The following is a 27064-nucleotide window of genomic DNA, read 5'->3' as shown; positions in this document are numbered from 1 at the left end:
GAAAATGGCTGCCCGCAACGTTTTCGCGCCCTGCCCTCGCTTACTGAGGCGGTGAAAAAGGCGGCCATATGGGGAATCTTCGCATAACAGTGAGTTTTGTCCCCATAGGGGTTTTTTGCCCCGTATAGCGACGTTTCCGGATAGCAACGATTTATCCGGAACGGATTATCATCGCTATGAGGGGCACCACTGTACATAGCAGTCTAGCCTTAGCCGAAGCAATATGGGATAATGCTTAGAGTGCTAAAGGTTTTCCCCTGTTGGTGGCATCTGAAGGTGCAGCTGAGCCCAGAGAATTTCAGCCAATCCAAAGCATCCTGAACTTTTGTTCAGTTAATTGGCGGAGAGCAAAACACAAATGAAGAAGCTCAATTTCAGTTTCCCGAGCAAAAAAAAAAAAAAAAATCAATCACTGGCTTACTCGGGCAGCATCATTATGATAGTTTCATCTTTTCTTTAAATTGATTGACGATCTCTTCTTCTTTTTCAAGCTTCTCAGTTTGGGAAGAAGGTGGCCGTGTTAGATTATGTGGACCCCTCTCCGAAAGGTAGGAAGCAGGACAAATCTTGGTTGTAAATAAATGCTTGACTTTTAGCATTTAAGGTTATGAGAGTTTGGATTTCACCTGCTCTTCTGTTGGGTGCCCCTAAAGTCACGTGACTCTCTGTGAATAAATAAGAGCCTTGCGGCGCAAGGGTTCAACTGCAGTCCTGCAGTCAGGACTCTGCGCAAGACCTGAGTTCAATCCTGTGCTTACGTAGCTGACTCCAGGTTGACTTCCATCCTTCCAAGCTGAGTAAATTGAGTACCTGGCTCACAAAGTGTTGTTTGCGGGAGTAGGTTGTAAAAACCCCAGAGAGTGCTTTAAGCACTATGGGGCAACATACAGTGGTGCCTTGCTGCTAGACAGTTACCCCGCATGACAGTTTTTTCGCTAGACATTGACTTTTTGCGATCGCTATAGCGATTCGCAAAACAGTGATTCCTATGGGGGAATTTCGCTAGACAATGTTTGGTCCCTGCTTCGCAAACCAATTTTCGCTAGACAACGATTTTGACAGCTCCCTCTGTGCTCGCAAAATGGGTGTTTTCAGGACCTAAGCTTCACAAGACAGCTATTTAAACAACTGATCGGCGGTTCGCAAAGCGGCTTTCCTATGCCCGATCTTCGCTAGACAATGACAATTCTTCTCCATTGGAATGCATTAAACAGGTTTCAATGCATTCCAATGGGGAAATGCTTTTTGCTAGACAATGATTTCGCTAAACAGCGATTTCAGTGGAACGGATTATCATTGTCTAGCGAGGCACCACTCTATTGGCAGAAAGGACAGGAGTGTTCATTTTGACATGAGCTCAAGGGGCCGAGACGGAGGATTTTCCCATGTTGCTCCAGACAGCTCTGAATCAATACATCAAGACATCTAATGATCATTATTTTTACCTGCAGGAACCAAATGGGGGCTCGGAGGCACCTGCGTGAATGTTGGGTGCATCCCTAAAAAACTTATGCACCACGCAGCCCTTCTGGGAGGTTGCCTCAAAGACGCCCAGCGTTACGGCTGGAATATATCCCATCCTGTCAACCATGACTGGTAATATAAATCTTCACGTCCATATATTGTGTCCTATGGATGTACAGTGGTGCCTCGCTTAACAAGCGGTCCGTTGAGCGATTAAATCGCTTAATGAGGGGCTCTGGGCCATTGCTGGAGCATTCGCTCAGCGATGGCCCCTATGGCGTTTTTTCGCTTTGCGATATTCGCTAAGCGATTCGCTTAGCGCATATTGCATAACGAAGCGGGGGAGAACAGCTGATCGGCGGTTCCAAAATGGCCACCGGAAGGTCCGCGCCGCATTTCGCACCCTGCCCTCGCTTACCGAGGGCGCGAAAATGGCGGCGCTATGGAGGAAGATCGCTTAACGGTGAGTTTTAAAGCCATAGGAACGCATTGAATGAAGTTCAATGCGTTTCTATGGCTTTTTTATTTCCGTTTAGTGATGTTTCGCTATAGCGAAGGTTAATCCGGAATGGATTAACCTTGCTATGCGAGGCACCACTGTATAACAAAATATTAATCCACGGTATTTATTTCAGCCGACTAAAATCACAATGTGTTGTCTGTGGAACTCTCTCGGCTTTTGGTACAATAGATAGATCATAACAGAATATATTTGCAGTAGTAGCGTCCAGCAGTGTGGTGAATTCGAGGTCACAGCGCTGGGACTTTCTGAGTACGAATGACCAGATTTCTCTGGGTTTTTTTTAGAACAATCTCTTGCTTTATAGCAAAATAATTGAGGCTGCTTTTGTCCTGATTGGGCAATTAAGAGCCATTAAGTTTACAAAACACCTGCTCCTCTTTTTAAAAAAATGGATTCAAAAGGCTCAAAAGCAGAGAGGTGTAGCTTTGAAATCAGAAGCAGCAGGGAACAATTGGTTAGTACTGGATAAATTGACAGTTCACTACAGCCCAGAAAAGTCCCTTCTGACCAAACCTACTAAAGGTAGCATGCGAGTTTGCAATAACTTCAACAAAGATTGTGGTCTTATAAGTGATGTTTGGTTCATGTTTTCTTAGAAGAAACATTAGTGGGTTTAGTTTGCTTGCTTTTCGGTGAGCGGGCATAAGATTTCCATCCAGCAAACTCAGTCTTCTGTGTCTGTACCTGTTCCAGCGGAGAATAACTGTGGATTACTTACCTGAGGATCTGTATATTTGGTATTCATGCAAAGAAAGCAGTCCGTGTACCAAAGTTGATCGTTTTCTATCTACTGGGCCTAATTTACAAGGAAGGAGAAAACTCCCATTGGCTCATATATATTTTTTTGTACACGAAACCTCTAGATTTTTTTTCAGCTGTTTTAGGAAATCATGTTGCATCGTGATCCTGAATGCCCCATTATTTACTATCTTCATTTGGAATTATTGCGCTAAGTAATAGCTTGTGGTATTTTAGAGCTAAAACAAATTTAAAGCCAGTTACTGCGCTGGATAGTAAAATAACTTACTGAGCTATAATGCCGTCTTGTATTAATCAGAGCATCAAGAAATGTGCACCATCTCTAAACATGTTAAGACTACAATCCCCAACACTCCCAGTCAGCTGTGATGATGGGATTGTAGTCTAACCGATCTGGAGGGTGTTCCCTATCTGAGGAAGGCTAACTTGAGCATCCATTTTCTGAACTACTTTTAAAAAAAATGATGTTAAAGCACTGCTAATTTTCTGCTGGTCTTGTTGGGGGAGGGAATGCAAGAACACATAACTGAATGTTGCTGATTTACCTATGTGTGTTGGGGTGTGTGTTTTTCTCTCTCGCCAGGACCACTATGGCGAAAGCTGTCCAAAACCACGTTAAATCCTTGAACTGGGGCCACAGAGTTCAGCTGCAAGACAAGTAAATGCAATTCTTTCCTCTTCTTTTTTTGTACAAACCACCTTTCAGTTTAATACAACCATCCCTGCGGTGTCTAATAGACCAAAGAGGGAGCTGCCATAAAATGTTGCAGTATATTCTCATTCCTCCTTTTTTTGGGGAAGGGGTGTCAGTCAGTCATGTCTTCTTCCAATCTATTCCATCCAAGCCTTTTCCAACCTGGGACCTTCTTAACGTGCTAGACCACAAGTCCCATGATCCTCAGCCAAGCATGGTTGGGAGGATGGAAGTTGTAATCTACCCAATCTGGAGGGCAGCAGAATGGAGAATGGAGGTTTATAGTACAGTGGTGCCCCGCTTAACGATTACCCCGCTCCATGACGAAATCGCTTCACAATGATGTTTAAATATGAAAAAAAAAACCTTGACAATGATCGGTTCCCTTCTTCGGGAACCAATTTTTCGCTTAACGATGATCAGAAAACAGTTGATCGTCAGGTTTCAAAATATGTCCCTGCTGTGCAAAATGGCTGCCCGCTGTGTTAAGGACGGATTCCTCGCATTACAGGCACCAGAAAATGGCCGCCCTATGGAGGATCTTCGCTGGACAGTGAGGTATTTCGCCCATTAGAACGCATTAACCGGTTTTTAATGCATTCTAATGGGGTTTTTTTAAAGTTTCGCTTGACGATGATTTCATTGTACAGCAATTTTGCTGGAATGGATTATTGTCGTTAAGCGAGGTACCACTGTATTCCAGTTGTAAGCCAGTTGTACATTTCTGATTTTTTTTCTTTCCAGCTAGTACTGAACTGATAGCCCATTGCTGCTAACAATCATTCACTCAGTTCTCACTGGGCTGTTGTTGTTTTTAAGTTTCCTTCGCTTTCTTTTAAAAATGTTTTGTACTTGGTACTCTGGCATTCCTCCAGGCATGCTGATAATGCAGTATAATATACAGTGGTGCCTCGCTTAACGAGCGCACCGTTTAACGAAAAATCCGTATAGCGATCCCTTTTTGGGGATCGCTATACGGATCAGCCCCAATCGCCGCACTCGCTTTGCGACGATTGGTGCATCCGGCGGCCATTTTGGAGCCGCTGAACAGCTGATCGGCGGCTCCAAAATGGCCGCCGCATGACCCGAAATGGCCCCTATCAGTGTTTTTGCGCCCTCCCCTTGCTTGCGGAGGTCGCGAAAACACTGGGGGGGGGCATTTCGGGTCATCCGGCGGCCATTTTGGAGCTGCTGATCAGCTGATCGGCGGCTCCAAAATGGCCGCCGGACGCGAAAACATCGCTGGAGGGGTAAGTTTCGAAGCTTATTGGAACGCATTAAACTAAGTTTAATGCGTTCCAATAGGCTTTCCTTACCCGCACAGCGATGTTTTCGTATAGCGAAGGTTAATCCGGAACGGATTAACCTCGCTATATGGGGCACCACTGTATAATAATATCATAGAATCATAGAACTGCAGAGCTGGAAGGAAATGTGGGGATCCTCGAGTCCAGCCCCTGTGAAGGAGACAAAGAGGGGAATCGAACTGCCAACCACAGGCTCTGCAGCTAGATTGTTAAACCACCGAGCTACCACCCTCTGGTTTCTCAGTGGCTACCTTTTGGCTGACATTCAGCTCTTTCAGTCTGCTATTCCAGGAAGTAATCCCACCTGTTCATGTCTGGTGCCTGCAGTCTTGTTTTTGTAAAGGGAATGGATCTTCTCTTCTTTTTCGATCCAATGTTGAAAGGTGAATGGAAAGCTGCAGGCAAAAATACCCGATAAATTGAATCACAAATGTTATTCATGATCTTTTTGAGATCTTTTTTAATAGGGCCACACAGTTAAAGTAAGTTAACATAAAAGTTTAATCTCAAAGCCCAAAAGACCGCTGGCTGGATAGCTCAGTGAATGACATACCTGGCTGCAGAGGTTGTGAGTTCAGTTCCTCACTGTGGAAACAAGCCAGCCCGGGTAGCCTTGGGCAAGCTGCACAGTCCCAGGGCACCCCTGAAAATAAAGGGAACAAAAAAAACCAGTACTTCGTTACTTGGAAAACCCTGCAAAGGTTCACTGTAAGCCAGAACTAACTTGATGACACATTATTATTGTTATTATTAAAGGCTGATTATAATGGTTCATTAAAGAAGCAGTCCTGCATTGGGGAGAAAGTTACATTCAACTCCGTGGCCAGTATATCCCATTGCTCGTCTCCGTCTGATTAGTCTTGTTGAATCAATTGCTGACGGTTGCGTTGAACGTGTGAATGTTGTTGGTTCAACAGGTCTACTTGACTTGTAACCAGCGCTAGGATCTAGCCATTGAGGCTTATTGTCAAGATCAACCCACGGGTTGTCCTGCATTTGCTAGAAGTTCATAAGAGCGTTCCTCTCCTTTGACAGAAAAGTGAAATATTTCAACCTGAAAGGCAGCTTTTTAGATGCGCACACGGTCCGCGGCTTGGCAAAAGGAGGCAAAGAGGTAAGCAGATTGGCCCTTTTCAGACACAAAACGGCCTCAGATCGGATCAGGTTATTTGTCTTTCACCTTCGTGGAGTCTAATATGTGGGGTGAGGATCATGTCCACTCCTAAGCTTGCATTCCTTCATGTTTAGGCTGTTGTGGGCAGATCTGGCCTGGTATGCTTGCTAAGAGAAGGGATAGAGCAGAAGATGATGAGGTGGGATGCAGCAGAAGATGATGGGGTGGGCTGGAATAGGCAGGAGGAAAGTGGTGGCTCGCTATGGGCCAAACTTGCTCATATCCTTAGCCTTTCATTAGAAGCCTAGCAACCTTAACAGACAAATGGCTTCTTTTTGTCCTACCGCAAGCCCAAACTCATTCTGCAGATGCAAATTAGCTTCCTTTTGTTTTGTGTTTGGTCATTAAGACATGTTTTAATGTCCAGGTCTCAGTAAGCTTTCAGAGAATGGCTTTACCTAGAGGGAAAACCTTATAATAGCAGGAAATAAACATTCAATGTGTAATTTGACCCTGTGCGACAAGTGTAATCTGGCTGGTAGCAGGTCTCCGAAGCCCTAGTAGATCCTTCCCACCCCCTACAACTAGATCCCCTTCCAACAGGAGGTACCCTGCTTCCCTGAAAATAAGACCTAACCTCAAAATAAGCCCTACTATGATTTTTCAGGATGCTCGTCATATAAGCCCTACCCCAAAAATAAGACCCAGTTAACTGAAACCCTGCCCTCCACCCTTCTGCAGCAACCGGAAGAAGATGACAGGACTGCATTTGAATCAATGTAGATGCCTGTGCATGAAAAAATAAGACATTCCCTGAAAATAAGTCCCAATGTGTTTTTTGGAGCAAAAATTAATATAAGACCCTGTCTTTTATATATATACATATGCATACACACACACACACAGAGAGAGAGAGAGAGAGAGAGAGAGAGAGAGAGAGAGAGAGAGAGAGTGGTGCCTCGCTTAGCGATTGCCTCGTTTAACGATGTATTCGCTTAGCGATGAGGTTTTTGGAGTGATTTTGCGCTCCGTTTAGCGATGTTTCCTATGGGGAAATTTCGCATAGCGATGTTCGGGACCTTGCCTCACTTAGCAATGACAGTTTAGGTCCCCCTGTTTCGCTTAGCGATGTCCGTTTTCGCTATTTTAAGTGTGTCTTAAAATGTTCAAAAACTGTTTTAAATGCTTGGGATTGTTAGTGCACCTGGTAAAACCTTTGCAAACTTAATTTGGCTTTGTTCTGAATCTTCGTTAATTTTTGGCGAATTCCCCCCCCCATTGGAATGCATTGAACTGTAGGTTTGACAGGGTACTAGGGACTGAACAGAAGACCTCCTATATGTAAAGCCTGTAGAGGTGTACTAATCTGAGTTTTTGGACTTCTGATGACAGAATTCCTTAGGGAGCTGCTGTCCAAAAACTCAAATCTACACACCTCTAAAAAGCATAGGCTTTATACACTAAGTAGGGATGTGGTGGTGCTGCGGGTTAAACCACAGAAGCCTCTGTGCTGCAAGGTCAGAAGACCAGCCGTCGTAAGATCGAATCCACGCGATGGAGTGAGCTCCCGTCGCTTGTCCCAGCTCCTGCCAACCTAGCAGTTCAAAAGCATATAAATGCGAGTAGATAAATAGGTACCACCACGGTGGGAAGGTAACGGCGTTCCGTGTCTAGTCGCGCTGGCCACGTGACCACGAGCAACCTTATTGAGGACAGATCTTGAAATTGCTCAATCTCAGGGTCGCTATAAGTCAGTACAGACAGAATAGCAACAAGACATTGCCAAGTTTGGCTAAAGTACTTTCTGTTCCTGATTCTTTTCTCTTTTACTCCTAGATTCTGCTCAGAGCGGAAAACATTGTCCTCGCCACCGGTGGAAGACCTAACTACCCTGCACATGTAAGTTGCATGAGTTTAACTGCAATGATAAACTACAGTGCTAAAGCAGGAACCAATCTGTATGAAAGACCATCTTCTTCCGGGCAACACTTCCTGGGCTTTAAGGTTGGCCCTGATTCGATTCCCACAAATGATTTGTGCAGCTTGAGGGAAAGAAATGACTTGATTGATCGTTCATCTTATTCTCCCCCTTAACCTATGATCTCTTTGAGACATATAATGTGAGCATTAAAATGTGCATTTTTAGTGAGTAGTTATATTAGAGTGGTGTCTTAAATCTTGCTTTAAATTTAATTTATTACATATAACCTAAAGAATCAATTACAACAGGGCTAACAGATATGATAAATCATCTTGCAGAAAGACAAAAAGCCACTGTAAGATCACATTCATTCTTCACATATGATTTTCAGAAGGGAAACTGCTTAATAATCACTTAAGTCTTGCTTTCATATCAGCTGCTTTCCCTTTTTTAAAAAAAAGATTCCAGGAGCGCGGGAGTACGGGATTACAAGCGATGACCTTTTCTGGCTGAAAAAATCTCCCAGAAAGACGTAAGTTTCTGGATGGCTATTGAATGGCTGGTGGTTTTTTGGGTGCCTGTTTAAGGTTTGCATGACTTATCCATGTTTTTCTGTGTATAAGATGCCCCCCACTTTTCTAAGCCCAAATTAAGAAATCTAAGTGGGGCTTAGCAAGTGTAGGGGGGAAAAGGATTAATGCACTGCAGGATCGCTTTGATCCCTGCTTTCCCTTCCACTTGTGTTTGTTCTCTCCTCAGCTTACTTCTGTGTATAAGACGACCCTCAATTTTTACTCTAAAGGTTTTAGACAAAAGTATAGTCTTATACGTGGAAAACTATGGGACTTACTGCAGCTAATTGTTGAGCTGCCTGGACACCTCTCAGTTGTGCAGTTGGGCGCACAACCAGGACATGGCCCAACACCTTGTCAATGAGCCTCAAGAAGTTACGCAAACCTCATGCAAAAACCAATAGAATTCTAGCTAGTATATTCCAGAATTTCAGTCATTGCGTGCAGACAGGAACCCAACTTTTCTACTTTTAGGAAGAATTCTCTGTCTCTCCTTGTCTTTTCCTTTCTGTGTATTTTTCTCACCTTTGGCTACCACCCTGTGCTTATTTACCTGGGAGGAAGGAGCACTAAGCGAAATGCAACTTAATTTTCACAAGAGATCTACCAAAATGCATGGTCCCTCAAGTCCTCCAGATACTGTTGTACACTGATGCCCATCAGCCCCTGCCAACCTGAATGGAAATGAGGGGTACTGGGAGTCAAGGGTCATTTTTTAAAAAAACCCAAAAAGTGATTCCCAGCAGCACGACAGGATTCGTTTTATAATGGATTTTCACTGCGCCCTTTAAAAGCTGCAGGTTATACTTTAATATTTGTATTATGCCTATGAATGTACATTCAGTTCCTGTATATTTTGAAAGGCAACTTCTAGATTATAAATTCTCATTTTTTAAGTGTGAAACTATGCAAGTTCATTTCCTAAGTTGTTGGGTGTGGATTTCTAAAGCAATTTTCTCTCCCCCCCCCCCCCCCCGTTTTGCTGATTTGCACTTCTCTTGTGCCACAAGAGGGCAGCAAGTGCTTAGGATATATTTTTTATTTCTCTGCCGAATCCAAGATTCTCCTCTTTCATAGAGCAGGGGAGAGACGGTGCTTGATTCATTGACATTTGTCTTGGGGCAGGGCAAAAAGCGTTTCAAAGGGAGCAACGCTGTGGTCATCAGGTTGGTCTGCCCTGCAAGACGCTGGGGAAAACAGCAAGAATCTGGTTCCATGAAATATATCGCCTTTTGCATTGTTAAAGCTTCGTGAAAACAAGCAGGGTTCCTGATTTAAACTTAATGCCCTCCGAATATTGCGTGGTCTTAAGGGACCCTAAACAGCAGCTTTGGCTGAAGCTGAGCCATTTTGAGTCTGAGATGGGACGCTGTGTTGAGTTCCATTGTGGGAAAAGAAGGGACCAGTGTAGGCATCAGAGTGGAGAACCAGCAGTTGTTGGACTCCAGTGCCCATTATCCTTGGCATGCTGACCCAATGGCCAGGATTATCCAACCATCCAGCTGGAGATAAGATACCGTGTTTCCCCGAAAATAAGACAGGGTCTTATATTAATTTTTGCTCCAAAAATGGGCTTATTTTCAGGGGACATTTTATTATTATTATTTTCATGTACAACCATCTACATTTATTCAAATGCAGTCCTGTCATCTTCTTCTGGTTGCTGCACAATGGTGGAGGGAGGGGTTTTACTTAACTAGGGCTTATTTTTTGGCATAGGGCTTATATTATGAGCATCCTGGAAAATCACACTAGGGCTTATTTTCAGGTTAGGTCTTATTTTCGTGGAAACAGGGTAGATAGATATTCCAATAGATATTCCGATAAATAAAGAAACATTCAAAAAATAAATATTCAAGAAATAGCGTGCATCCAAAACCCTATGAGTGGAACACCATTGGCGTCAAAGTCGTCTCCTTTACCCCAGTCACGAGATCTTTAATTCAGCCTCTAGATCAGGGGGTCGTAAAGACCTTTAAGGCTCATTATTTTATTAATTTACAATATTTTTACCCTACTTTTCTTCTTTAAAAGGACCCAAGGCGGCTTAAAGCAGAAAACCATGAGTATACCATGGTGGCTTACATCATTAAAAGTCCGTATTTAAAGCGAAGAACAATAAGTATACAAATATTTAAAAAGAACAAAAAAAAGGGCAATGCGGGTAGTGCTAAAAACACAACAGTAATGCGCAACAATCCATCTAAAAAATGCACTCAGGTAGCCAGTACAGTGGTGCCTCACTAGACGATGATAATCCGTTCCACTGAAATCGCTGTTTAGCGAAATCATTGTCTAGCGAAAAGCATTTCCCCATTGGAATGTATTGAAACTTGTTTAATGCGTTTCAATGGGGAAGAATCGTCGTTGTCTAGCGAAGATCGGCCATAGGAATGCCGCTTTGCAAACCACCGATCAGCTGTTTAAATCGTTGTCTTGCAAAGCTTGGGTCCCGAAAACACCCGTTTTGCGAGCGCGGAGGGAGCTGTCAAAATCGTTGTCTAGCGAAAATCGTTTTGTGAAGCAGGGACCAAACATTGTCCAGCGAAATTCCCCCCATAGGAATCACTGTTTTGCGAATCGCTATAGCGATCGCAAAAAGTCAATGCCTAGCGAAAAAACTATCATGCGGGGTAACTGTCTAGCGAGGCACCACTGTAGTTGTTGCAACGGGTTGTGTAGTTTGTAGCTCTCCTTCCCAAATTGCCCCCCCAACATCTCCTGGAGGGGAAAGGGGGACTTTGCCGAGCCAGCACCTCACAAAATTTGGGGGGGGGCAGTATCCAGCTTCCGGGGTCTTACATTCGGACCCTGCCTATTATCTGTAGCACATACACTACCCCTCTCTCTATGTAATAGAAGCCTCTTTGCCTTGGATAGTGAAATAAATTGAGATGGTGCTGATCATGCCAGCGTTGATCATGATAATTTTGGAGACCTAACGTTGTGGAAAAGCTATTCACACGTTTGAAGGGGGGAGAAAAAACTCCTTCATATTGTCTATCAGAAGTAACACATTAAAACCGACGAGGGAATAGATAAACTGGGTGCCATTCCGCATTCAGGTTTCAAACCACACACACCTCCAATTCAGGACCAAAAAATAATTTGAATTCGGGCCATTTAACCCTAGGTGGGTAAACAGAGGGTGGTCCTCGGGTACGTTTTTTAAAAAGCAAAGTCCGTCAGCAGTTTCTCGCCCTCGATCCGTTACCTTTCAAATGCCGAGGGTCTGATTTATGCAAGGAAAGTGTGGGCCGGTGTGTGTTAAAAAACAACACACTAAACAGAAGATTTATCCCTCTTGAGATATTTCTCTGAAAAACGTAGCTTTTGTCCGGGCACTGTTAGTGCAAGTTTTAACAGTGTAATGTAGGAGTCTCATGTTTATACGTTACATTCCTAAGCCTTAGTCAAAATAAGCCCTGGAGGGACCACAGTAGCACTGCTGTATTTTATCAGCCGATGTCGCCGGAGAGGGAGGGGAGACCCAGAAGCACCCCTTCAGCTACATTTGTTTCTGTCAAATGGATTTCCCTAATAAATGTTCCCATGATTTAAAAAAAAAAAATCCATCGTTCAGCGTTTGCTGCTTACCAAACCTTTTTGCCTCTGTGATTAACCTTACCAACCATCTGCCTCGGCTATAGAGTGTGTCGAGGCAGGCAATAAAAAGCCCTAAAAAAGTCATGCTGGGCATCATTAGCTTTAAGGAGTTTTCAGACAACAAGGTATGACAAATTGTCTCCCGCTTTTAAAGGCAGTTTGACAAATTCAAGAACAAGGAGCCACCTTTCAGTTTCTCCTTTTTTAAAAAATCCAAATATACAAAATACAAAACTCCTGTAAATTTATGATGTGCATAATAAAATAGTCAAACCCATATCTGTATAGATAGATACGCATTTATAACATGCACGTTGGCATATGTATATATAGGTATATAAGCTACACATTGCTATATATGTCTGTGTGCTTTGATTCAGTGTTTTTCAAATTCAGGGGAAAGCAGAAGTGAAAATATTTTGCTCTTAACTTTCTGATTTGTTGGCCACTTCTGTACATGCACACACGGGCTGATTAATATAATACAGGGTGCCTCGCTTGACGAGGATAATTCGTTCCGTTGAAATCGCTGTTAAGCGAAATCCTTGTCAAGCGAAACAAAAAAGCCCATTGAAATGCATTTAAACCGGTTCAATGTGTTCCAATGGGCTAAATACCTCAGCGTCCAGCCTCCATACGGTGGCCATTTTCGGTGCCTGTAAAGTGAGGAATCCATCCTGAAAACACAGCGAGGCGCCATTTTGCACAGCGGGCAGCCATTTTAGAGCCACCAATCAGCTTTTCAAAATCGTCGTTTAGTGAAAAATCAGTTCCTGAAGCAGGGAACCGATCATCATTAAGCGAATTTTTACCATTAAAACATCGTTTTGCGAATGCAAAAACTTCATCGTCAAGCGGTTTCATCGTTTAATGAGTTAATCGTTAAGCGAGGCACCACTGTACATTTAAAATGAATACATGGGAATGCATGCAAGGTTATAAGATAGTCTATAAAACAAAGCCTTCACTTGATCAGCCCTTGACAGGGTGATTTTGATTTAAATCAAATTAAATCAACCTGATTTACAACACAATTTCAATCACAATTTAAATTTTTTTAAAAAAATTGGCTACGTATTTTTGACTCTTCAGATAAAAATGACATTTTTGTTGTTTAAATTGTGTTTTAAATCATGATCTGGTTTTCAAAGAACATTGATTTTTATCCATCCTGCTCCTTGGGCACAAATAGAAAAACAAAAGTTGGGATGTACTTTTCCTCATACGCTCAAAACAAAATCCGGTTTCTCATGTATATCCCCCTACCAACCTTTTGATTTCTAAATAATAAGGAACCTTAGTCACAACTTCCAAATCCTCAAGGATCGATGATTACTAGCCAAATGGAACTTTCAGGTTTAGTGGCAGTCTACCTCAAAAGCTAGTTGCTTTAGGCTGTCTTGACATGATGAGGCCCCTTAACAAGGATTTTGAAACCCCACGAGGTTCCTCACCTCCAGCTTGAGAGCGAGACACGGACCTCTTTTCCCTGTCAAGAATAACTTGCTTTCCGATTCTTACACATCAGAACGAGACAAGCAAGAATCTAAATCCGAACCTTAGACTAAATAACATTAAGAAATGCTTCGGTTTGCAGCTCACGGCCCGAGGATGCAACGCTACGCTCCGGCGGGCTTCTCCGTTGTAGTGTCTTGGCCCTTTGTGTCAGGAAATCTCCGTCTGAGCCCCTCTGAGCCCACCTATTCTTGGGGCTGAATTGTGGTTTACATCAGCCGGACATTTCCAAGTCTGTTCTGTCTGCGTGAGATTCGTCAATGTCACCGCTGATAATAACTCCGGGCACATTCCTGTCACTCCAGCCGAGCAGAGAGAGAGGAGGGCTGGACAAGCCGGGCAGATGATGGATGCCACAGGCATCGTTTGAAGAGGCTGCTGTAAAAAGAAAAGAAAAGAAAAATAAAGACGGAATTATATTATTAGTACCTCAAAGGATTAGTAATGACATTGGTATTATTATCCACTGTAGTGTCACGAAATCCTTTGGAAACGGCCAGTGAACTGGGCCACCCACATCTTAAGTTTGCCTTGCTAATAAGTCATCATTTTAATATATAATATTTGTGCATGCTTTTCATGCCTCTCTGCATTTAAAAATCGGAATATTCACTCCGCAAATTATCCCTATCAAGTCATTTCATTGTATTTGAGAACTATGCCCACCCCTGTTTCCTCCTCTTAAGGTAGTTTTTCAAACCCCACGATCTTTGTTTTGAGAAGGAGTTTTCTCTATTTGACTCTTCCCATCTTTCATGCCATTGTTTTCCTGGCCGGTCACGACAATTTTATTCCAGCAGGCTTTTCCCTGATAAGCACTGCCTGTTTCATGGGAAGATCACGTCCTTGTCTTTGCGTTTCTTTGTTTGTAAAGGTATTTTCATTGTTATATTTTCATATATTTTAAATCGTACTTTAAACCGCTGAAAACTATTCTGGATTGGTACACAGGGCAAGATAGAAATATATGCATATAAAGCAATTTGCCTTGAATTCTCCTCGATTATTATTTTTTTAAATAAAAGTCCGCCAAGAAATTGAATGAACGATACGATTATAGAATTAGTTTTGGATTCAGGGGCTGTCCTACCATAACCTCTGGAACTCCCTCCCACTGGAGGCCAAGCTGGCCCCATCTTCGCTGTTTTGCAAGCTGGCAAAGACTTTTTTCTTCAGGGACGCTTTCCCTTAGACACCAAAATGAGACAGTTTGCATTTTGTTGCTTCTAAATCCCTTTTAGGAATGCTTTTACCTAACATGCTTAGTATAATGTTATTCGTTCACTTGATCTTTGAATAATTCACTGTTTTTAGCTTTAATACTTGTGTTTATTTGGTGTACGTTACCTTGGGTCCTTTCCTAGGAAGAATGTGGGGTTAATAATGTTTGAAATAAATAAAGGATAAATAAATACACGTAGACAGAGCGAGGCATCAGCCGATGTGGGAAATCTTAGTAAGGGATTGAAAGAGAAAAGATTCAACTGCTACAGTACTCTGAATTCCTTCCGCAGGGGGGCAGTGCAGTACCTGTTTGTCTCAGGCAGCAAAATTCCTTAGGTCAACCCAGTTTGGAGTGAAGGGGGTTGAATTTGCTTTTCATATCTCAAATTCCGAGCCAAGAAACTGGACATGCAACCATAGTTGTGATTTTCTCGGAAGCAAGTCTCCTTATGTTCGATACAGTTTGCTCCTTGGTGCATGCATTTAAGATTAAGGCTTATCTGCTTTTAAATGACTATTTTAGAGGTATTTATGTGCCTGAGGGACACGTGTTGTGTAATTTCATTTTGTATAATTGTTTGTCAGTTTGTTATGCTCTGTGTATATATTTGTTTTTAAAGGAACGGTACATTCTCCCTCCATTATCTTACTCTTTGAAACCTGAGACACGTTCTACGATGCCTGTATATTCTAATTTACTCGTAGCCATCCCACACCATTCTAGCAAACAATTTGTTCTGGTTACAACAATATACACAATCTCATTCCTGGGTTTTCCCTCTCTCTCTCTCTGTTTTTTTTTTAAACAGGTTGGTTGTGGGAGCCAGTTGTATCTTTTGTAAAAATTCGAATGATTTATTGGCATGCTTGACGTATTTACCTGCAAAGGCTCGGAACTTCTGAATGCCGTTGTTTAACACCAGTTGGTGAAAAATGTGATTAAAATGCATTTGGAGACAGACAACTCTATAATCAGTGGACTTGCTCTGTGGGCTTCTTCCCTGCCTTTCCCCTTGTTGCTAAATAATTCTTCAATAGCATGGAATTCATGCCATTTTTTTCTATATTTAGCAAAACGGTGCAGTCCCTGCAGTCTAAAATTGGATCGTCCAGAAATTCTAGCTGTCTCTTTTCAAGGATCAGTGGTTCTCAAAATGATGGACTAAGCCTTATCTAGGAAAAGGACAAGAATTCAGTTTTTCAGTAAAATCCCATTGCTGTCTACGTGGATGGTGTTGTTTATAAAACCTCTTAGAAAGGAACAAAACATCAAACAGGATATTACCGGCTGTAAAATGCTAGTCTCCTTAGTTTTGGCCATGTATAAATAATAATCATATTGTTTTTTGCTATTGTCATTCTATGCCAACATCTGCTATTGTCGCATCCTGCAGTACAAATCTTCATGGAAAAGATACGAATATCAAACAGAAGTCACAACCCAGTGCAAAATAGCTCGTTGGCTCACACAACTTACAATGTATTAACCAACCAACCACTGTTTTTTTTTTATTTTGGCACCATATATAAATGGATAAAAAATTTGCCATGTTACAGTGGTGCCCCGCTTAACGACGATAATCCGTTCCAGCAAAATCGCTGTAGAGCAAAATTGTTGGCAAGCAAAAAAAGAAAAAAATCCATTGAAATGCATTGAAAACCAGTCAGTGCATTCCAATGGGGGAAATACCTCACTGCCAGCAAAGATCCTCCATAGGGCAGCCATTTTGCGATGCCTGTCTTGCGAAGAATCTGTCCTGAACACAGTGGGGAACCATTTTGTGACCCGCTGATCAGCTGTTTTGAATCGTCGTTTAGTGAAAAATCGGTTCCCAAAGCAGGGAACCAATCGTTATAAAGTGAAAAAACCCTTTGAATCATCATTTTGCAATCGCAAAATGATGATTCAAAAGAGTGAAGGGCTGAATCCAGCTTCCCCCTTGTAAAGTCTGATGTTCTAGCTACTGTTCCACACTGGCATGGTATTTACACATTGTGCCGAAAGGTAAGATTCAGGAGCTGTGAGCTACATGTGAGTAAAAACTCCCCTAAAATCACAGGAGAAAACTGTGTAGAAAATGGCGGTCTCCAATATCTTGTGCTTGTTGTTCCCCTTCATTTTGTTTTTAAACTCACACTCTTTAAAACCAAGCTGGACTATTTTTTTTCCTTGAACCGGACCTTCTCCAGATGTTTCCCTCGAGTGCGCCGGCTTTCTCACGGGCCTCGGATTGGACACCACTGTAATGATGAGAAGCATTCCCCTGCGGGGGTTTGACCAGGTAGCGTCTGCCATTTTTTCCCCACCCGCTTTTGATATGCTTGGCTTTTCCCTCCAGATCGCCTTATTATCTTTGACGGCAGCTCATTCTGGGCTGGATTTTGCTGCCTTCAGTTTGTGACACGTCCCTGCATATAACAAGGTTGTTTTGGGTCACTAGTGGGTTCCCTGTGTGGTGTAGCGGGTAGAGCGATGGGCTGGGACTCTGGAGAACAGGGTTCAAATCCCTGCTCGGCCATGGAAACTGACTGGGAGAGTGGAATTGGCAAAACCACTCCGTAAATACTCCGTAAACCTTCTCTGTGGGCGTTGTCTCATGATCTCTAGTTTATACAACTCCCGGTTCCTGGCTTTCATGTCGGAAGGTCGGATTAGTACCATCGGCGTCTTTTAAACAAGCTCTTTAGCGGTGGCGGCAGGGTGTGGATGGCTTGGCAGCGGCGAGGCATGGTCTCAGACATTCAGTGGGATCTTTGACACAAGGCGGTGTCTCATTCAGATCCTTGAATGTGTCATCTGCCTTGATGAGGAATCCTACCTGTGACAAAGAATCCTACCTGGGCATAGGGGGAGGGGGAAGAAGGAGAAGCTGCCAGGGGTTGGCAACTGACAGCCTTCCAGCTCCTCCCAGCCTTAATTGTTGTTGCCTGTGCTGATTAAGGGCTGCTGGGAGTTGTTATCCAAAATCTGAGGGGCCATTGGATGCCCAACCCTGTGCCAGGGGGTTCAGATAGCCCACTTTTCCCCCATAGGGTATTTTTTGGGCCCCAGGCATCCAGCTTGTGCCCAATCCTTTACTTAATGCAGCCAGCACAGGGCAGTGTCCTGGCATAAGAATCCTTACCACCCACCATCATGATTACCGTATTTTCCATGTATAAGACGCCCCCCACTTTTGTAACCCAAAATTAAGAAATCTAAGTGGGGCTTAGCAAGTGGAGGAGGAAAGGGATCAAAGCGCTGCAGGATCGCTTTGATCCCTGCTTTCCCCTCCACTTGTTTTTGTTCTCTCCCCATCTTACTTCCGTGTATAAGACGGCCCTCAATTTTTATTCTAAAGATTTTAGACAAAAGCATAGTCTTATACACAGAAAAATACGGTAATTTCTATGGGCAAGTGTTAACTATGGATACAGTAGGACCCCTCGATCTTGCAGGGGCTTGGTTCCAAGCTTGACGACGGATGCTGAAAAAACATGAATGACAGCAAATGCTATTATCATATATGCTATTCATAGCATGGTCTCTGGTTCCCTCTCATGGCCAGATCTGGTAATGACATCGTGGAAATCTGTTTTCTCTAGCAAACGATAGACATAGCATGGTTTCTGGCTCCTTCTAGTGGCCAGTTCTGGTAACTTCATTGTTAAAGATACTGTATATATTTTGGAGATTTTTCTTTTAATATTTTCAGACTGTGAATAATTGAATCAGCGGATCCTGATCCTGTGGATAAGGGGATCCCACTGTAATAATAGAATTGAACCCTCTGAGTTGTGAGCCATAAACACTTGAGCTGGCTTTCAATGCAATTTTGTCTGGCCCCAGGGCTGAAATTCTCCCCGTTCTACCCCTTAGTCCTTCCACCACCAGCTCCTTCACATCCCTGCGTTCTCGGACATCCATGCCTGGAGTTTCAACACTTAGAAATCCATTGCTAGTCAAGAACTAGAATCCTGTTATCTACAGAGTAATGCAAACATAATTGTGTAAGTTTCTCTCCTCCCCTGGCACACCTCCTCGTGTGCTGGTTGCGACATTGGGCACATGGCTGGTCATGCAAAGATGAGGCCACGGGAGTGGGAAAACCGTGGCATAGCTATCCTTCCACCTGCAGTTTTCTCCAGTTAGATTTTACAGAAATAGTTTATATTGACTATCCAGATCAGTGGCTCCCAGCCAGGGGTTCTTGGACTGCAACTCCCAGAAGTCTTCACCAATAGCTGTGCTGGCAGGGGTTTCTGGGAATTGCAGTCTAAGAACATCTGGGTTACCCAAGGTTGAGAACCACTGATCTAGATAGTTGACTGGACTCCCAATGGTCATAATTGTTCCTTCCATTTCCCCATTTAGGAGGGTGATGTTGCCTAGGTAGCCAGAACTTTCCCACATACACATAGGGAAGAGAGTTACCGGAAGTGGCCATTAGAGGGAACCAGAGACCATTATGTGTATAGCATTCGCTATTTTCACGAATTTTCGGTATCCGGAAGGGGGCTTGCAACTGATTCCCCCGTGAATATCACGGTCCTACTATATTTCATTAGGTTGTTGTGGAAAATTTCTGGCACAATAAAAGTGCAATAAATGTATAACAGATGAGCGTATTTTAAATGCGTGGAAGAAATATTTAGTAAATATGTTTTTGGGTGCGTGAGATGGTCTGTACAAAATTGTACAAGGATATTATGACTGAAATCAAGCTTTCTGAGCATTCTCATTCCTCTTTATTTTTTAACCTTGCTGCTTTTCCTAGCAAATGGCTAACCTTGTAACGGATTACATGGAAACCTATGGGACAAGATTTCTTAAGAAATGCAGCCCAATGAAGGTGAAGAAGACGGACAACGGCAGATTGCGGGTGACGTGGAAATACGCTGATTCCGGAAAAGAAAAATCTGATGAATTTGACACCGTAATGTGGGCAGTAGGTAAAAACAAAAAAATAGCTGTAGAATACCTCTGACGCTTCTTGATATCTGGACGGTTCAACTCTTGTACTTTCGTTGCTGGACGGCTGTGGTTTCATGTAGGAAAGAACAAGTTGGATCTAAAACAGTAGGAAGGATTTATACCTTTTCACAAATCCCTTCCAGTGTGATGTTTTTGACCAAACCGTGCAGCTTTCTTGCCTTGTCTGTCTGTCTGTCTGTCTCCTTGGTCAGCATCTGTTCAGATGATTTGGCTTTTGATTTTTCCAGACAAACAGCCCCCAGGGTGGGCCAAATGAAAGTTCCACGGAGTCCGTCGCCCTGCGCTTTTCAATGATGTGGCCAAGTTGCTGATTCTCTGATTCAAGTGGGGAGTTTTCAACCCACGTCTCTTGAGGGTCAGTCCACTACAGTGGACCCTCTACTTACGGAATTAATCCATATTGGAATGGTGGCTGCAAGTCGAAAAGTCTGTAGGTCGAATCTCCATTGACCTACAATGCATTGAAAACCCATTAATTCCATAACCAGCAGTTTTTATTCTATTTTTGTTCCATTTTGGTTTTTTTCTGGTCTGTAAGTTGATTCTCTGGCTGCAAGTCAAATCTAAATTTTGTGGCCAGAGAAGTCTGTAACTCAAAATGTCTGTAAGTTGAGCTGTCTGTAAGTCGAGGGTCCACTGTATCCTGTCCAAGCTGTCTCTCTCGGTTGACCTGCAAATCTGTATAGACGTGCTTTTCGTTTCAATAATCTTCAGCAGCCTCGTTTTCTCTCTTGCCACCAAAAGAGATCTGGTGCGTAAGAACACCAGACAGGACCTTCCCTGCTTGTAGCACCTTGATTTCAAGAGAAGTTGGGATTAACTCCTCTTGAACTGGGAGAAGTTAGGTTAATTTCCTCGTGGACCATTAGAGGTGGGAGCTATATATTCTGCAGTTCTCCCAGGTCCCAGCAAAATCTGCCCTATGAATTATTATAGTGTGTTGTTAAGTCACTTCTAACTTATAGCAACTCCGATGGGTTTCAGAGGTATTTTGGGAAGTGTCTTACTATCGCCATCCCTTAGTGGGTTTGAGTGCAGGGATTTGAATCCAGATCTCCCAAATCCTAATCCGACAGCCCTCTCTACTATTCTACGGTGGCTCTCCGAGGTGTTAGAAATTGCATTTTGGTTTACTTCCGCATTTCATTCACCTCTCAAAGCTTCTTGCCAGAAATGGGCCGGGGGGAAAAGGAAATTCCAGGATAGATAAAACAATGAATCTAGATGGGAAAGGATCTTGCCATCTGCTTGTCAGCCTCCTCGTTTGACAGTTCTGATGAATGTCGAAAGTTGAGAAATGGTTCATGATGTAGATGAGGTGCTTCGGCATCAACATCTATCCGTTTCCCAAACTCCTTATCTGATTTGCCTGAAACGTCTGGAACGATTCCAAGCCCAACCCATGATTCAGAAGCCATACCTTGGAAGGCTCCAGGTGTCCTTGGCTTCATGCAAGCCCAAGTCTGGAATGGCAGGTATGGAGAGAAAGGTAACAGTGGAGGGGTAATCACTGTATAGCATACTTTGCAGGTATGGATATAAAGAGCCAACCAGTGAGAGAAAAGCCTGTTTTCCTTAGTGCGATGCCTATTGAGAAACCTGTCCTAAATCAGTGGTTCCAGCTTTTGGTTCCCAGATGTTCTTGGAGCAAAAATTCCCAGAGGCCTTAACCACAAGCTGTGCCGGCCAGAATTTCTGAGAGTCTTAATCCAAGAACATACGGGGACCCAAAGTTGGGAACCACTGCCCTAGAGCAAGCATTAGGGGCACATCAAGATTCAATGGGGTTACCTAGTAAGCTGTCTTGCATTGTGAGATTGTTGTTCAGTTGAAACCAGTTGCTTTCCCTACTTGGGCCCAAACTAGATAGTAAGAATTGACAAGTCGAAGGTCCCTGAAGTGCAAAAGATGGCCTTTTCCTGTCTAGCAAATGACTTTGTTCCTGTGTTGTGATTGGTTAACAAAAGGTAAGCATGGAACCTACCGTATTTTTCCGTGTATAAGACGCCTCCATGTATAAGACGCCCCTGCTTTTCTAATCCAAAATATAAGTGGGGCTTAGTGAGTGTAGGGGGAAAAGGATAAAAGCACTGCAGAATCGCTTTGATCCCTGCTTTCCCCTCCATTTGTTTTTGTTCTCCGTATTTTTCCGTGTATGAGACTATACTTTTGTTTAAAATCTTTAGATTAAAAATTGAGGGTTGTCTTATACACGGAAGTAAGCTGAGGAGAGAACAAAAACAAGTGGAGGGGAAAGCAGGGATCAAAGTGATTCTGCAGCGCTTTGATCCCTTTCACCCTACACTTGATCCCTTTCCCCCTACACTTACTAAGCCCCACTTATATTTCTTAATTTTGGATTAGAAAAGAGGGGGCGTCTTATACAGGGAGGTGTCTTATACACGGAAAAATATGGGATTTGCAAGTCTGATTGGCTTTAGAAGGAATTGTGTGGTCGGAGAGAATGCAATTGCAGAAAATAGGCATATTTCCTTTAACGTATCATTTGATGGTTGGGGGCTGAACCGAGGACCCTCTTTTTGGTTTCCAAAGCAAAAGTTCTGCACTGATTTACTGCCCTTTGCTCTGCGGAGTCTTGCCTTTCTCTACCATATACAGTGGTGCCTCGCAAGACGAATTTAATTCGTTCTGTGGTTAATGTTGTCTTGCGAAAAATTTATCTTGCGAAATGCATTTTCCCATAGGAATGCATTGAAATTTAATTAATGTGTTCCTATGGGCAAAAAAAAGTCAGAACAAAGTCAGATTTGGTTTACAAAGGGTTTATTAAGTGCTCTTTAAAACCATACATATTGTGTAGATGATTTTAAAAATTCCAATAAAAAAACTAACTTTTTAAACATCATAGAAAAACATTTAAAAATCAGCAAACATGAGACAGGAACAAAAAACGGGAAACATTCGTCTTGCGAAGCACGGCCATAGGAACATTTGTCTTGCGAGTCATCAACCCCCAATTGCCAAAAACCATTTGCTTTTTGTCCTGCGAGGCATTTGTCTTGCGAGGCACCACTGTAATAGTTTTGCCTGTGTGGCCTAACTAGCAACTCTACTTAAGGAAGTGTTTTTCAAACATGGATCGGGGTGGTGGTGTCTACCTGTAAACCTAATTGAGAAATGTAGTCAGGATAACTGTGACATGGCTCCTTATGTTATTAATCTATTATGGCCAGTGAGAAACAGCACTCCATGAAGAGAACTGTAAACAGCTCTGTTCCAGGATATAAGTCCTGCTAGCCTCTTCCTAACAAACCCAACAAATACCCTGTTAAAACATTAAAAACTAGCTGATTTACTGTAGAAACTATTTCTCAGCAGTAGGACCCACATACCTGCAGGGATTGGTTCCAACCCCCCCACCAGTGGATGCTGAAAATTGTGGATAATAGCAAGCAGTATACAGTAAAAGAAAAAAGGACAAAAAGCTGACCCCACAGCTATAAATACTCAACTACCCCACAAACTGCACCAGAGCACAGACATAGTTCTGACTCCTGTCCTCTGAAGGTGCCGGCCACAGAGACCGGCGAAACGTTAGGAAGAAAAACCTTAAGAACACGGCCAGACAGCCCGAAAAACCTACAGCAACCTTAAAAGAAAAAGAAAAATCCAGAAAAAAAAGGATTTCCACTATGTATTTACCAAAATTGGCCAATAGAGGGAGCTAGAGACCATGTGATGTCTTCTTCAAGAAGAATATATAGCATAGCGTCTGGCTCCCTCTAGTCGCCAGTGCTGGTAACTACATCATGAAACACATATTTCTAGTTTTGTTTTGTTTTATTAATATTTTCAGACCACGGATAAGTGAAACAATTGATCCTGATCTGTGGATACCGGGGTCCTACTGTAGTCCCATTTTATGAAATGCTTAATCCCCTTGCCAGTCCCAACTAGAGTTGATCCAATGACTGAATGGTAGGTCAACACACACGTAAATCCAACACTCTCAGTTGGTTTACTCTAGTTTGAACTAGTAGTTGGATTTAGTCCATGAAATCCTCATGGTCCAATCCAGCCTTCTGCACACTGGCACCCTGCAGAGTTCTTGGGGATGATGGTAACTATAATTACCATTATCCCCAGTTAGCTGGGTATGGTTAGAGTTATATATCCAGAGAGTGCTGTTTTGAAGAAAGAAGGCTTGTCTAATGCATGGCACAGTTAATTAGTTACTCTTGAAGATGTTTTGCAACACTCTCTTTTATTTCTGCTCGTTAGCCACCCGTCTGCATTCCAGCCCTTTTAGCAAAACAAACGTTAATACCCATCTCCAGCGCGTTTTTCCTTTTCATCATGCCTGCTTTTTCGCCCCGTTCCCCAAAGGATTAAGGACTAAGGCAGTGAACAGTTAAACCTTGTTAATTGGCATGCAGTCACTGCGTGATTCATGGTGGGTTTTTTTTAAAAAAAAAAAATTCTGTATCAACATACCCATACCAGGTGTCTGTGATAATAAGAGTGGGAAACTTTTAAGTTGTGCCGAAGATTTCCCATCTCTCCCTCTGTGTCGCAGATGGTGACTGAAAGGGAGCAGCTTGTACTGTTCAGAAAATATCATAACATTTGGGACACTTTTAATGGTTTCCCAGAATCCACCTTGACCATCTTGTGCTCCATATTAGGGTCTTTTCAAAGCAGTGCCAAAACTTGGAATTGTACACAGATCATTATAAACGACCGTAGGAAGATGAAGTTTCGGCTGAATTCCCGTATGAAAGGAAAATGTTGTTTTAAAAGTCAGCGTTCGGCTGACTTTGTAATGCATCCCGGGAATTGAGATGAGAAATTTCTATGAGAAATGCTGCCTAGCCTCAGGGAAATCCTTTTTGGATTCTCACAGATATTTTGCCACAGCAGAATCTCTCTTCTCTCCATCGCCCCCCCCCCAAATCCCGCTCAATCTCTCTTTATCTGTTTTGCTTCAGATAAAATGTAGTGACCCACGTGGGATTTTAAAAAACAACATTATTTGACCTACAAAAACTGACTTAGGGAGAGGAAGATGGTTCAGGACCGGCTGAAGGACAAAACTATAACTCTCCCTCAACTGACCCTCAATTTCAAATCATCCGGTACAGAGAGTACATCTTTAGAAGCAAGAATTATTTGAGGGACGAAAGACATTGGGTTGTCCTAGCATGAGTTTTCTCTCCCCTCTGCTTTGCATACTAGCCAGCTTTGTTTTGTGATTGGCCGCTGAGAGGTAGACACAGGCTTCATTGATGAGTCTGACTGGTCAGGTACAAAGATGCGCAGGACAGCTTCTAAGGATGGTCTGATTTGGCCCACGGAAGAAAACCAGACTAGTAACTGAATCACGCTTTAGTTCTGACAAGGGAACCGTGCCCTGAAGCAGTTGTCTTGTTTTGCCTAACAGCAGGCCTTGATATGACTGCCCTTTCTCTACTTTTCGTTGTTGTTTAGTCATTAACTCTTGTCCGACTCTGCGTGACCCCATGGACCAGAGCACACCAGGCCCTCCTGTCTTCCACTGCCTCCCGGAGTTGGGTCAAAGTCATGTTGGCCACTTCGATGACACTGTCCAGCCATCTCATCCTCTGTTGTCCCCTTCTCCTCTTGCCTTCACACCTTCCCAACATCAGGGTCATTTCCAGGGATCTTTTGTGGTGGAGACACTGAGCGCTTTACCTATGGCCTCTCTCTGGGCACCTGGTCCTTTGCCTTGTGTCGCTTCCCCTAAATTGCTTGACTCTTTCTTTTCCTAACACCAAAGGTGTTTGTCCAATTGTCTCTTGAATGCCTCCAGCATTGGAGCACTCACCATCTCTCGAGGTCATTGGTTCCACTGTCGTACTGCTCTAACAGTTAAGACGTTTTTTCTGATATTCAACCTAAAACTGGCTTCCTATAGCTTGAGCCTATTATTACGTGTCCTGCGCTCTGGGATGATCAGGAACATCTTTATGAATTTAGGGTTCACAGAAGACTTTTCATCTCATGAGTACGTCTGTGTGGTTGAACATGTGAGATTCTTAACATCTTGTTCTGCTGAGCAGAGTAGATATCTCAATAACAGCAAAGATTAAAAACTCTGGGTCCTCACAGCAACCTATGTATGATAAAAAGGTCACAGATATATGATAGAAACAATGATCGATGAAAGCAACGGTAGAGTGTCCAAAGAAGTCTATCTACTCTATGTTGGCCTTCAAGGGAGCAAACTCAACCTAGTCTGGTCTGATTTAAGAAGCAAAGCAGGGGTGAACTTGAATGAATGGGAAGCCACCAAGCAACACCACTCTGGAACTAACTGAGCCTCCAGAGGAAAGATCGATTTCTGCCCAAGAGCCTAGAAAACTCTTATGGGACTAGTTGAATCCATTAAAGCAGCTTCTGGTTTTTCAATGTGCATACAGTGGACCCTCTACTTAAGGAATTAATCCGTTTTGGAACGGTGGCTGCAAGTCGAAAAGTCTGTAGGTCGAATCTCCATTGACCTACAATGCATTGAAAACCGATTAATCCCATAACTGGCAGTTTTTATTCTATTTTTGTTCCATTTTGGTTTTTTTCTGGTCTGTAGGTCGATTCTCCGGCTGCAAGTCGAATCTAAATTTTGTGGCCAGAGAAGTCTGTAACTCGAAAAGTCTGTAAGTTGAGCCGTCTGTAAGTCGAGGGTCCACTGTATTCAGTGTATCTCACTTCCATATACCGACCTAAAGGATTCAACCTGGGGGGGGGGGGAAGCCGGTGTGAAAGTTAAGAACCTATGAGGGTTTAGGAGCTTGCCCCCGTTAGACTCAATTACCGCAAATCCATGGCACTGAATGTGACATGTCGGTCACCACTGATTTTGATGTGTCTACTCTGTTTGGGACTAGACTTGTGTTTAGCTCTGAGAGTCCTGGAATCGGAGCCTTCTAAGGTCCTGGAGAAATTTCACAAAGCCCAAAGGCTTAATCCCTTTGATTTTAACGGTGGGTCTACAGAATATTCTCTTACTTTCAAAAATCGGAGCTGACATGGCCGGGAGCCAATAAACAATTGACTTGATTTTTAATGTCTCGTTACTGCTTTCAGAATCCCACTCGGGGGACACATGGGAGAATGGATGAGGTTTCACGTCGGCTCGGTTTAAGCATGTTAGGCTTGGTTTCTTTCCTTCTCAATGGCGGGCGATGCAGATGGCGAGGTTGGAACCCAAAGGTTTAAAGTCATCTTGCAGGTTTTGATCATCTCAGCTGTCGTTTAACCACAGTATCTTTAAAAAAAAAATCGAACAACCAAACCACACACACACACCCTAAACTGTCGGTATGTTGTGGGGGGTTGAAGAGAGAGCCCTTGTTTTAAAAAAATTGCATTAAAATAAAAATCAATGCCTCTGCCACATCGCGTGCTAACA

The 27064-nt window shown here is 43.0% G+C and overlaps 1 protein-coding gene across 3 annotated transcripts in view; it reads left to right on the top strand.

Annotated features, from left to right (window-relative positions):
- The window catches only part of TXNRD2 (thioredoxin reductase 2), a 53264-nt gene that overhangs the window by 7120 nt on the left and 19080 nt on the right, over positions 1 to 27064 (top strand). For all 3 annotated transcript variants that reach the window (XM_078381691.1, XM_072983712.2, XM_078381690.1), the window contains exons 3-11: positions 492 to 548; positions 1452 to 1596; positions 3330 to 3404; positions 5783 to 5861; positions 7698 to 7760; positions 8244 to 8314; positions 15509 to 15528; positions 16890 to 16981; positions 19457 to 19631. In XM_078381691.1, coding sequence (XP_078237817.1) covers positions 492 to 548; positions 1452 to 1596; positions 3330 to 3404; positions 5783 to 5861; positions 7698 to 7760; positions 8244 to 8314; positions 15509 to 15528; positions 16890 to 16981; positions 19457 to 19631 — 777 coding nt within the window. The remainder of the gene's footprint in view (positions 1 to 491; positions 549 to 1451; positions 1597 to 3329; positions 3405 to 5782; positions 5862 to 7697; positions 7761 to 8243; positions 8315 to 15508; positions 15529 to 16889; positions 16982 to 19456; positions 19632 to 27064) is intronic.

The sequence above is a fragment of the Pogona vitticeps genome, chromosome 14 (assembly GCF_051106095.1).
Source record: "Pogona vitticeps strain Pit_001003342236 chromosome 14, PviZW2.1, whole genome shotgun sequence".
Lineage (NCBI taxonomy): Eukaryota > Metazoa > Chordata > Lepidosauria > Squamata > Agamidae > Pogona > Pogona vitticeps.
This window is presented reverse-complemented; position numbering and strand designations above follow the sequence as displayed.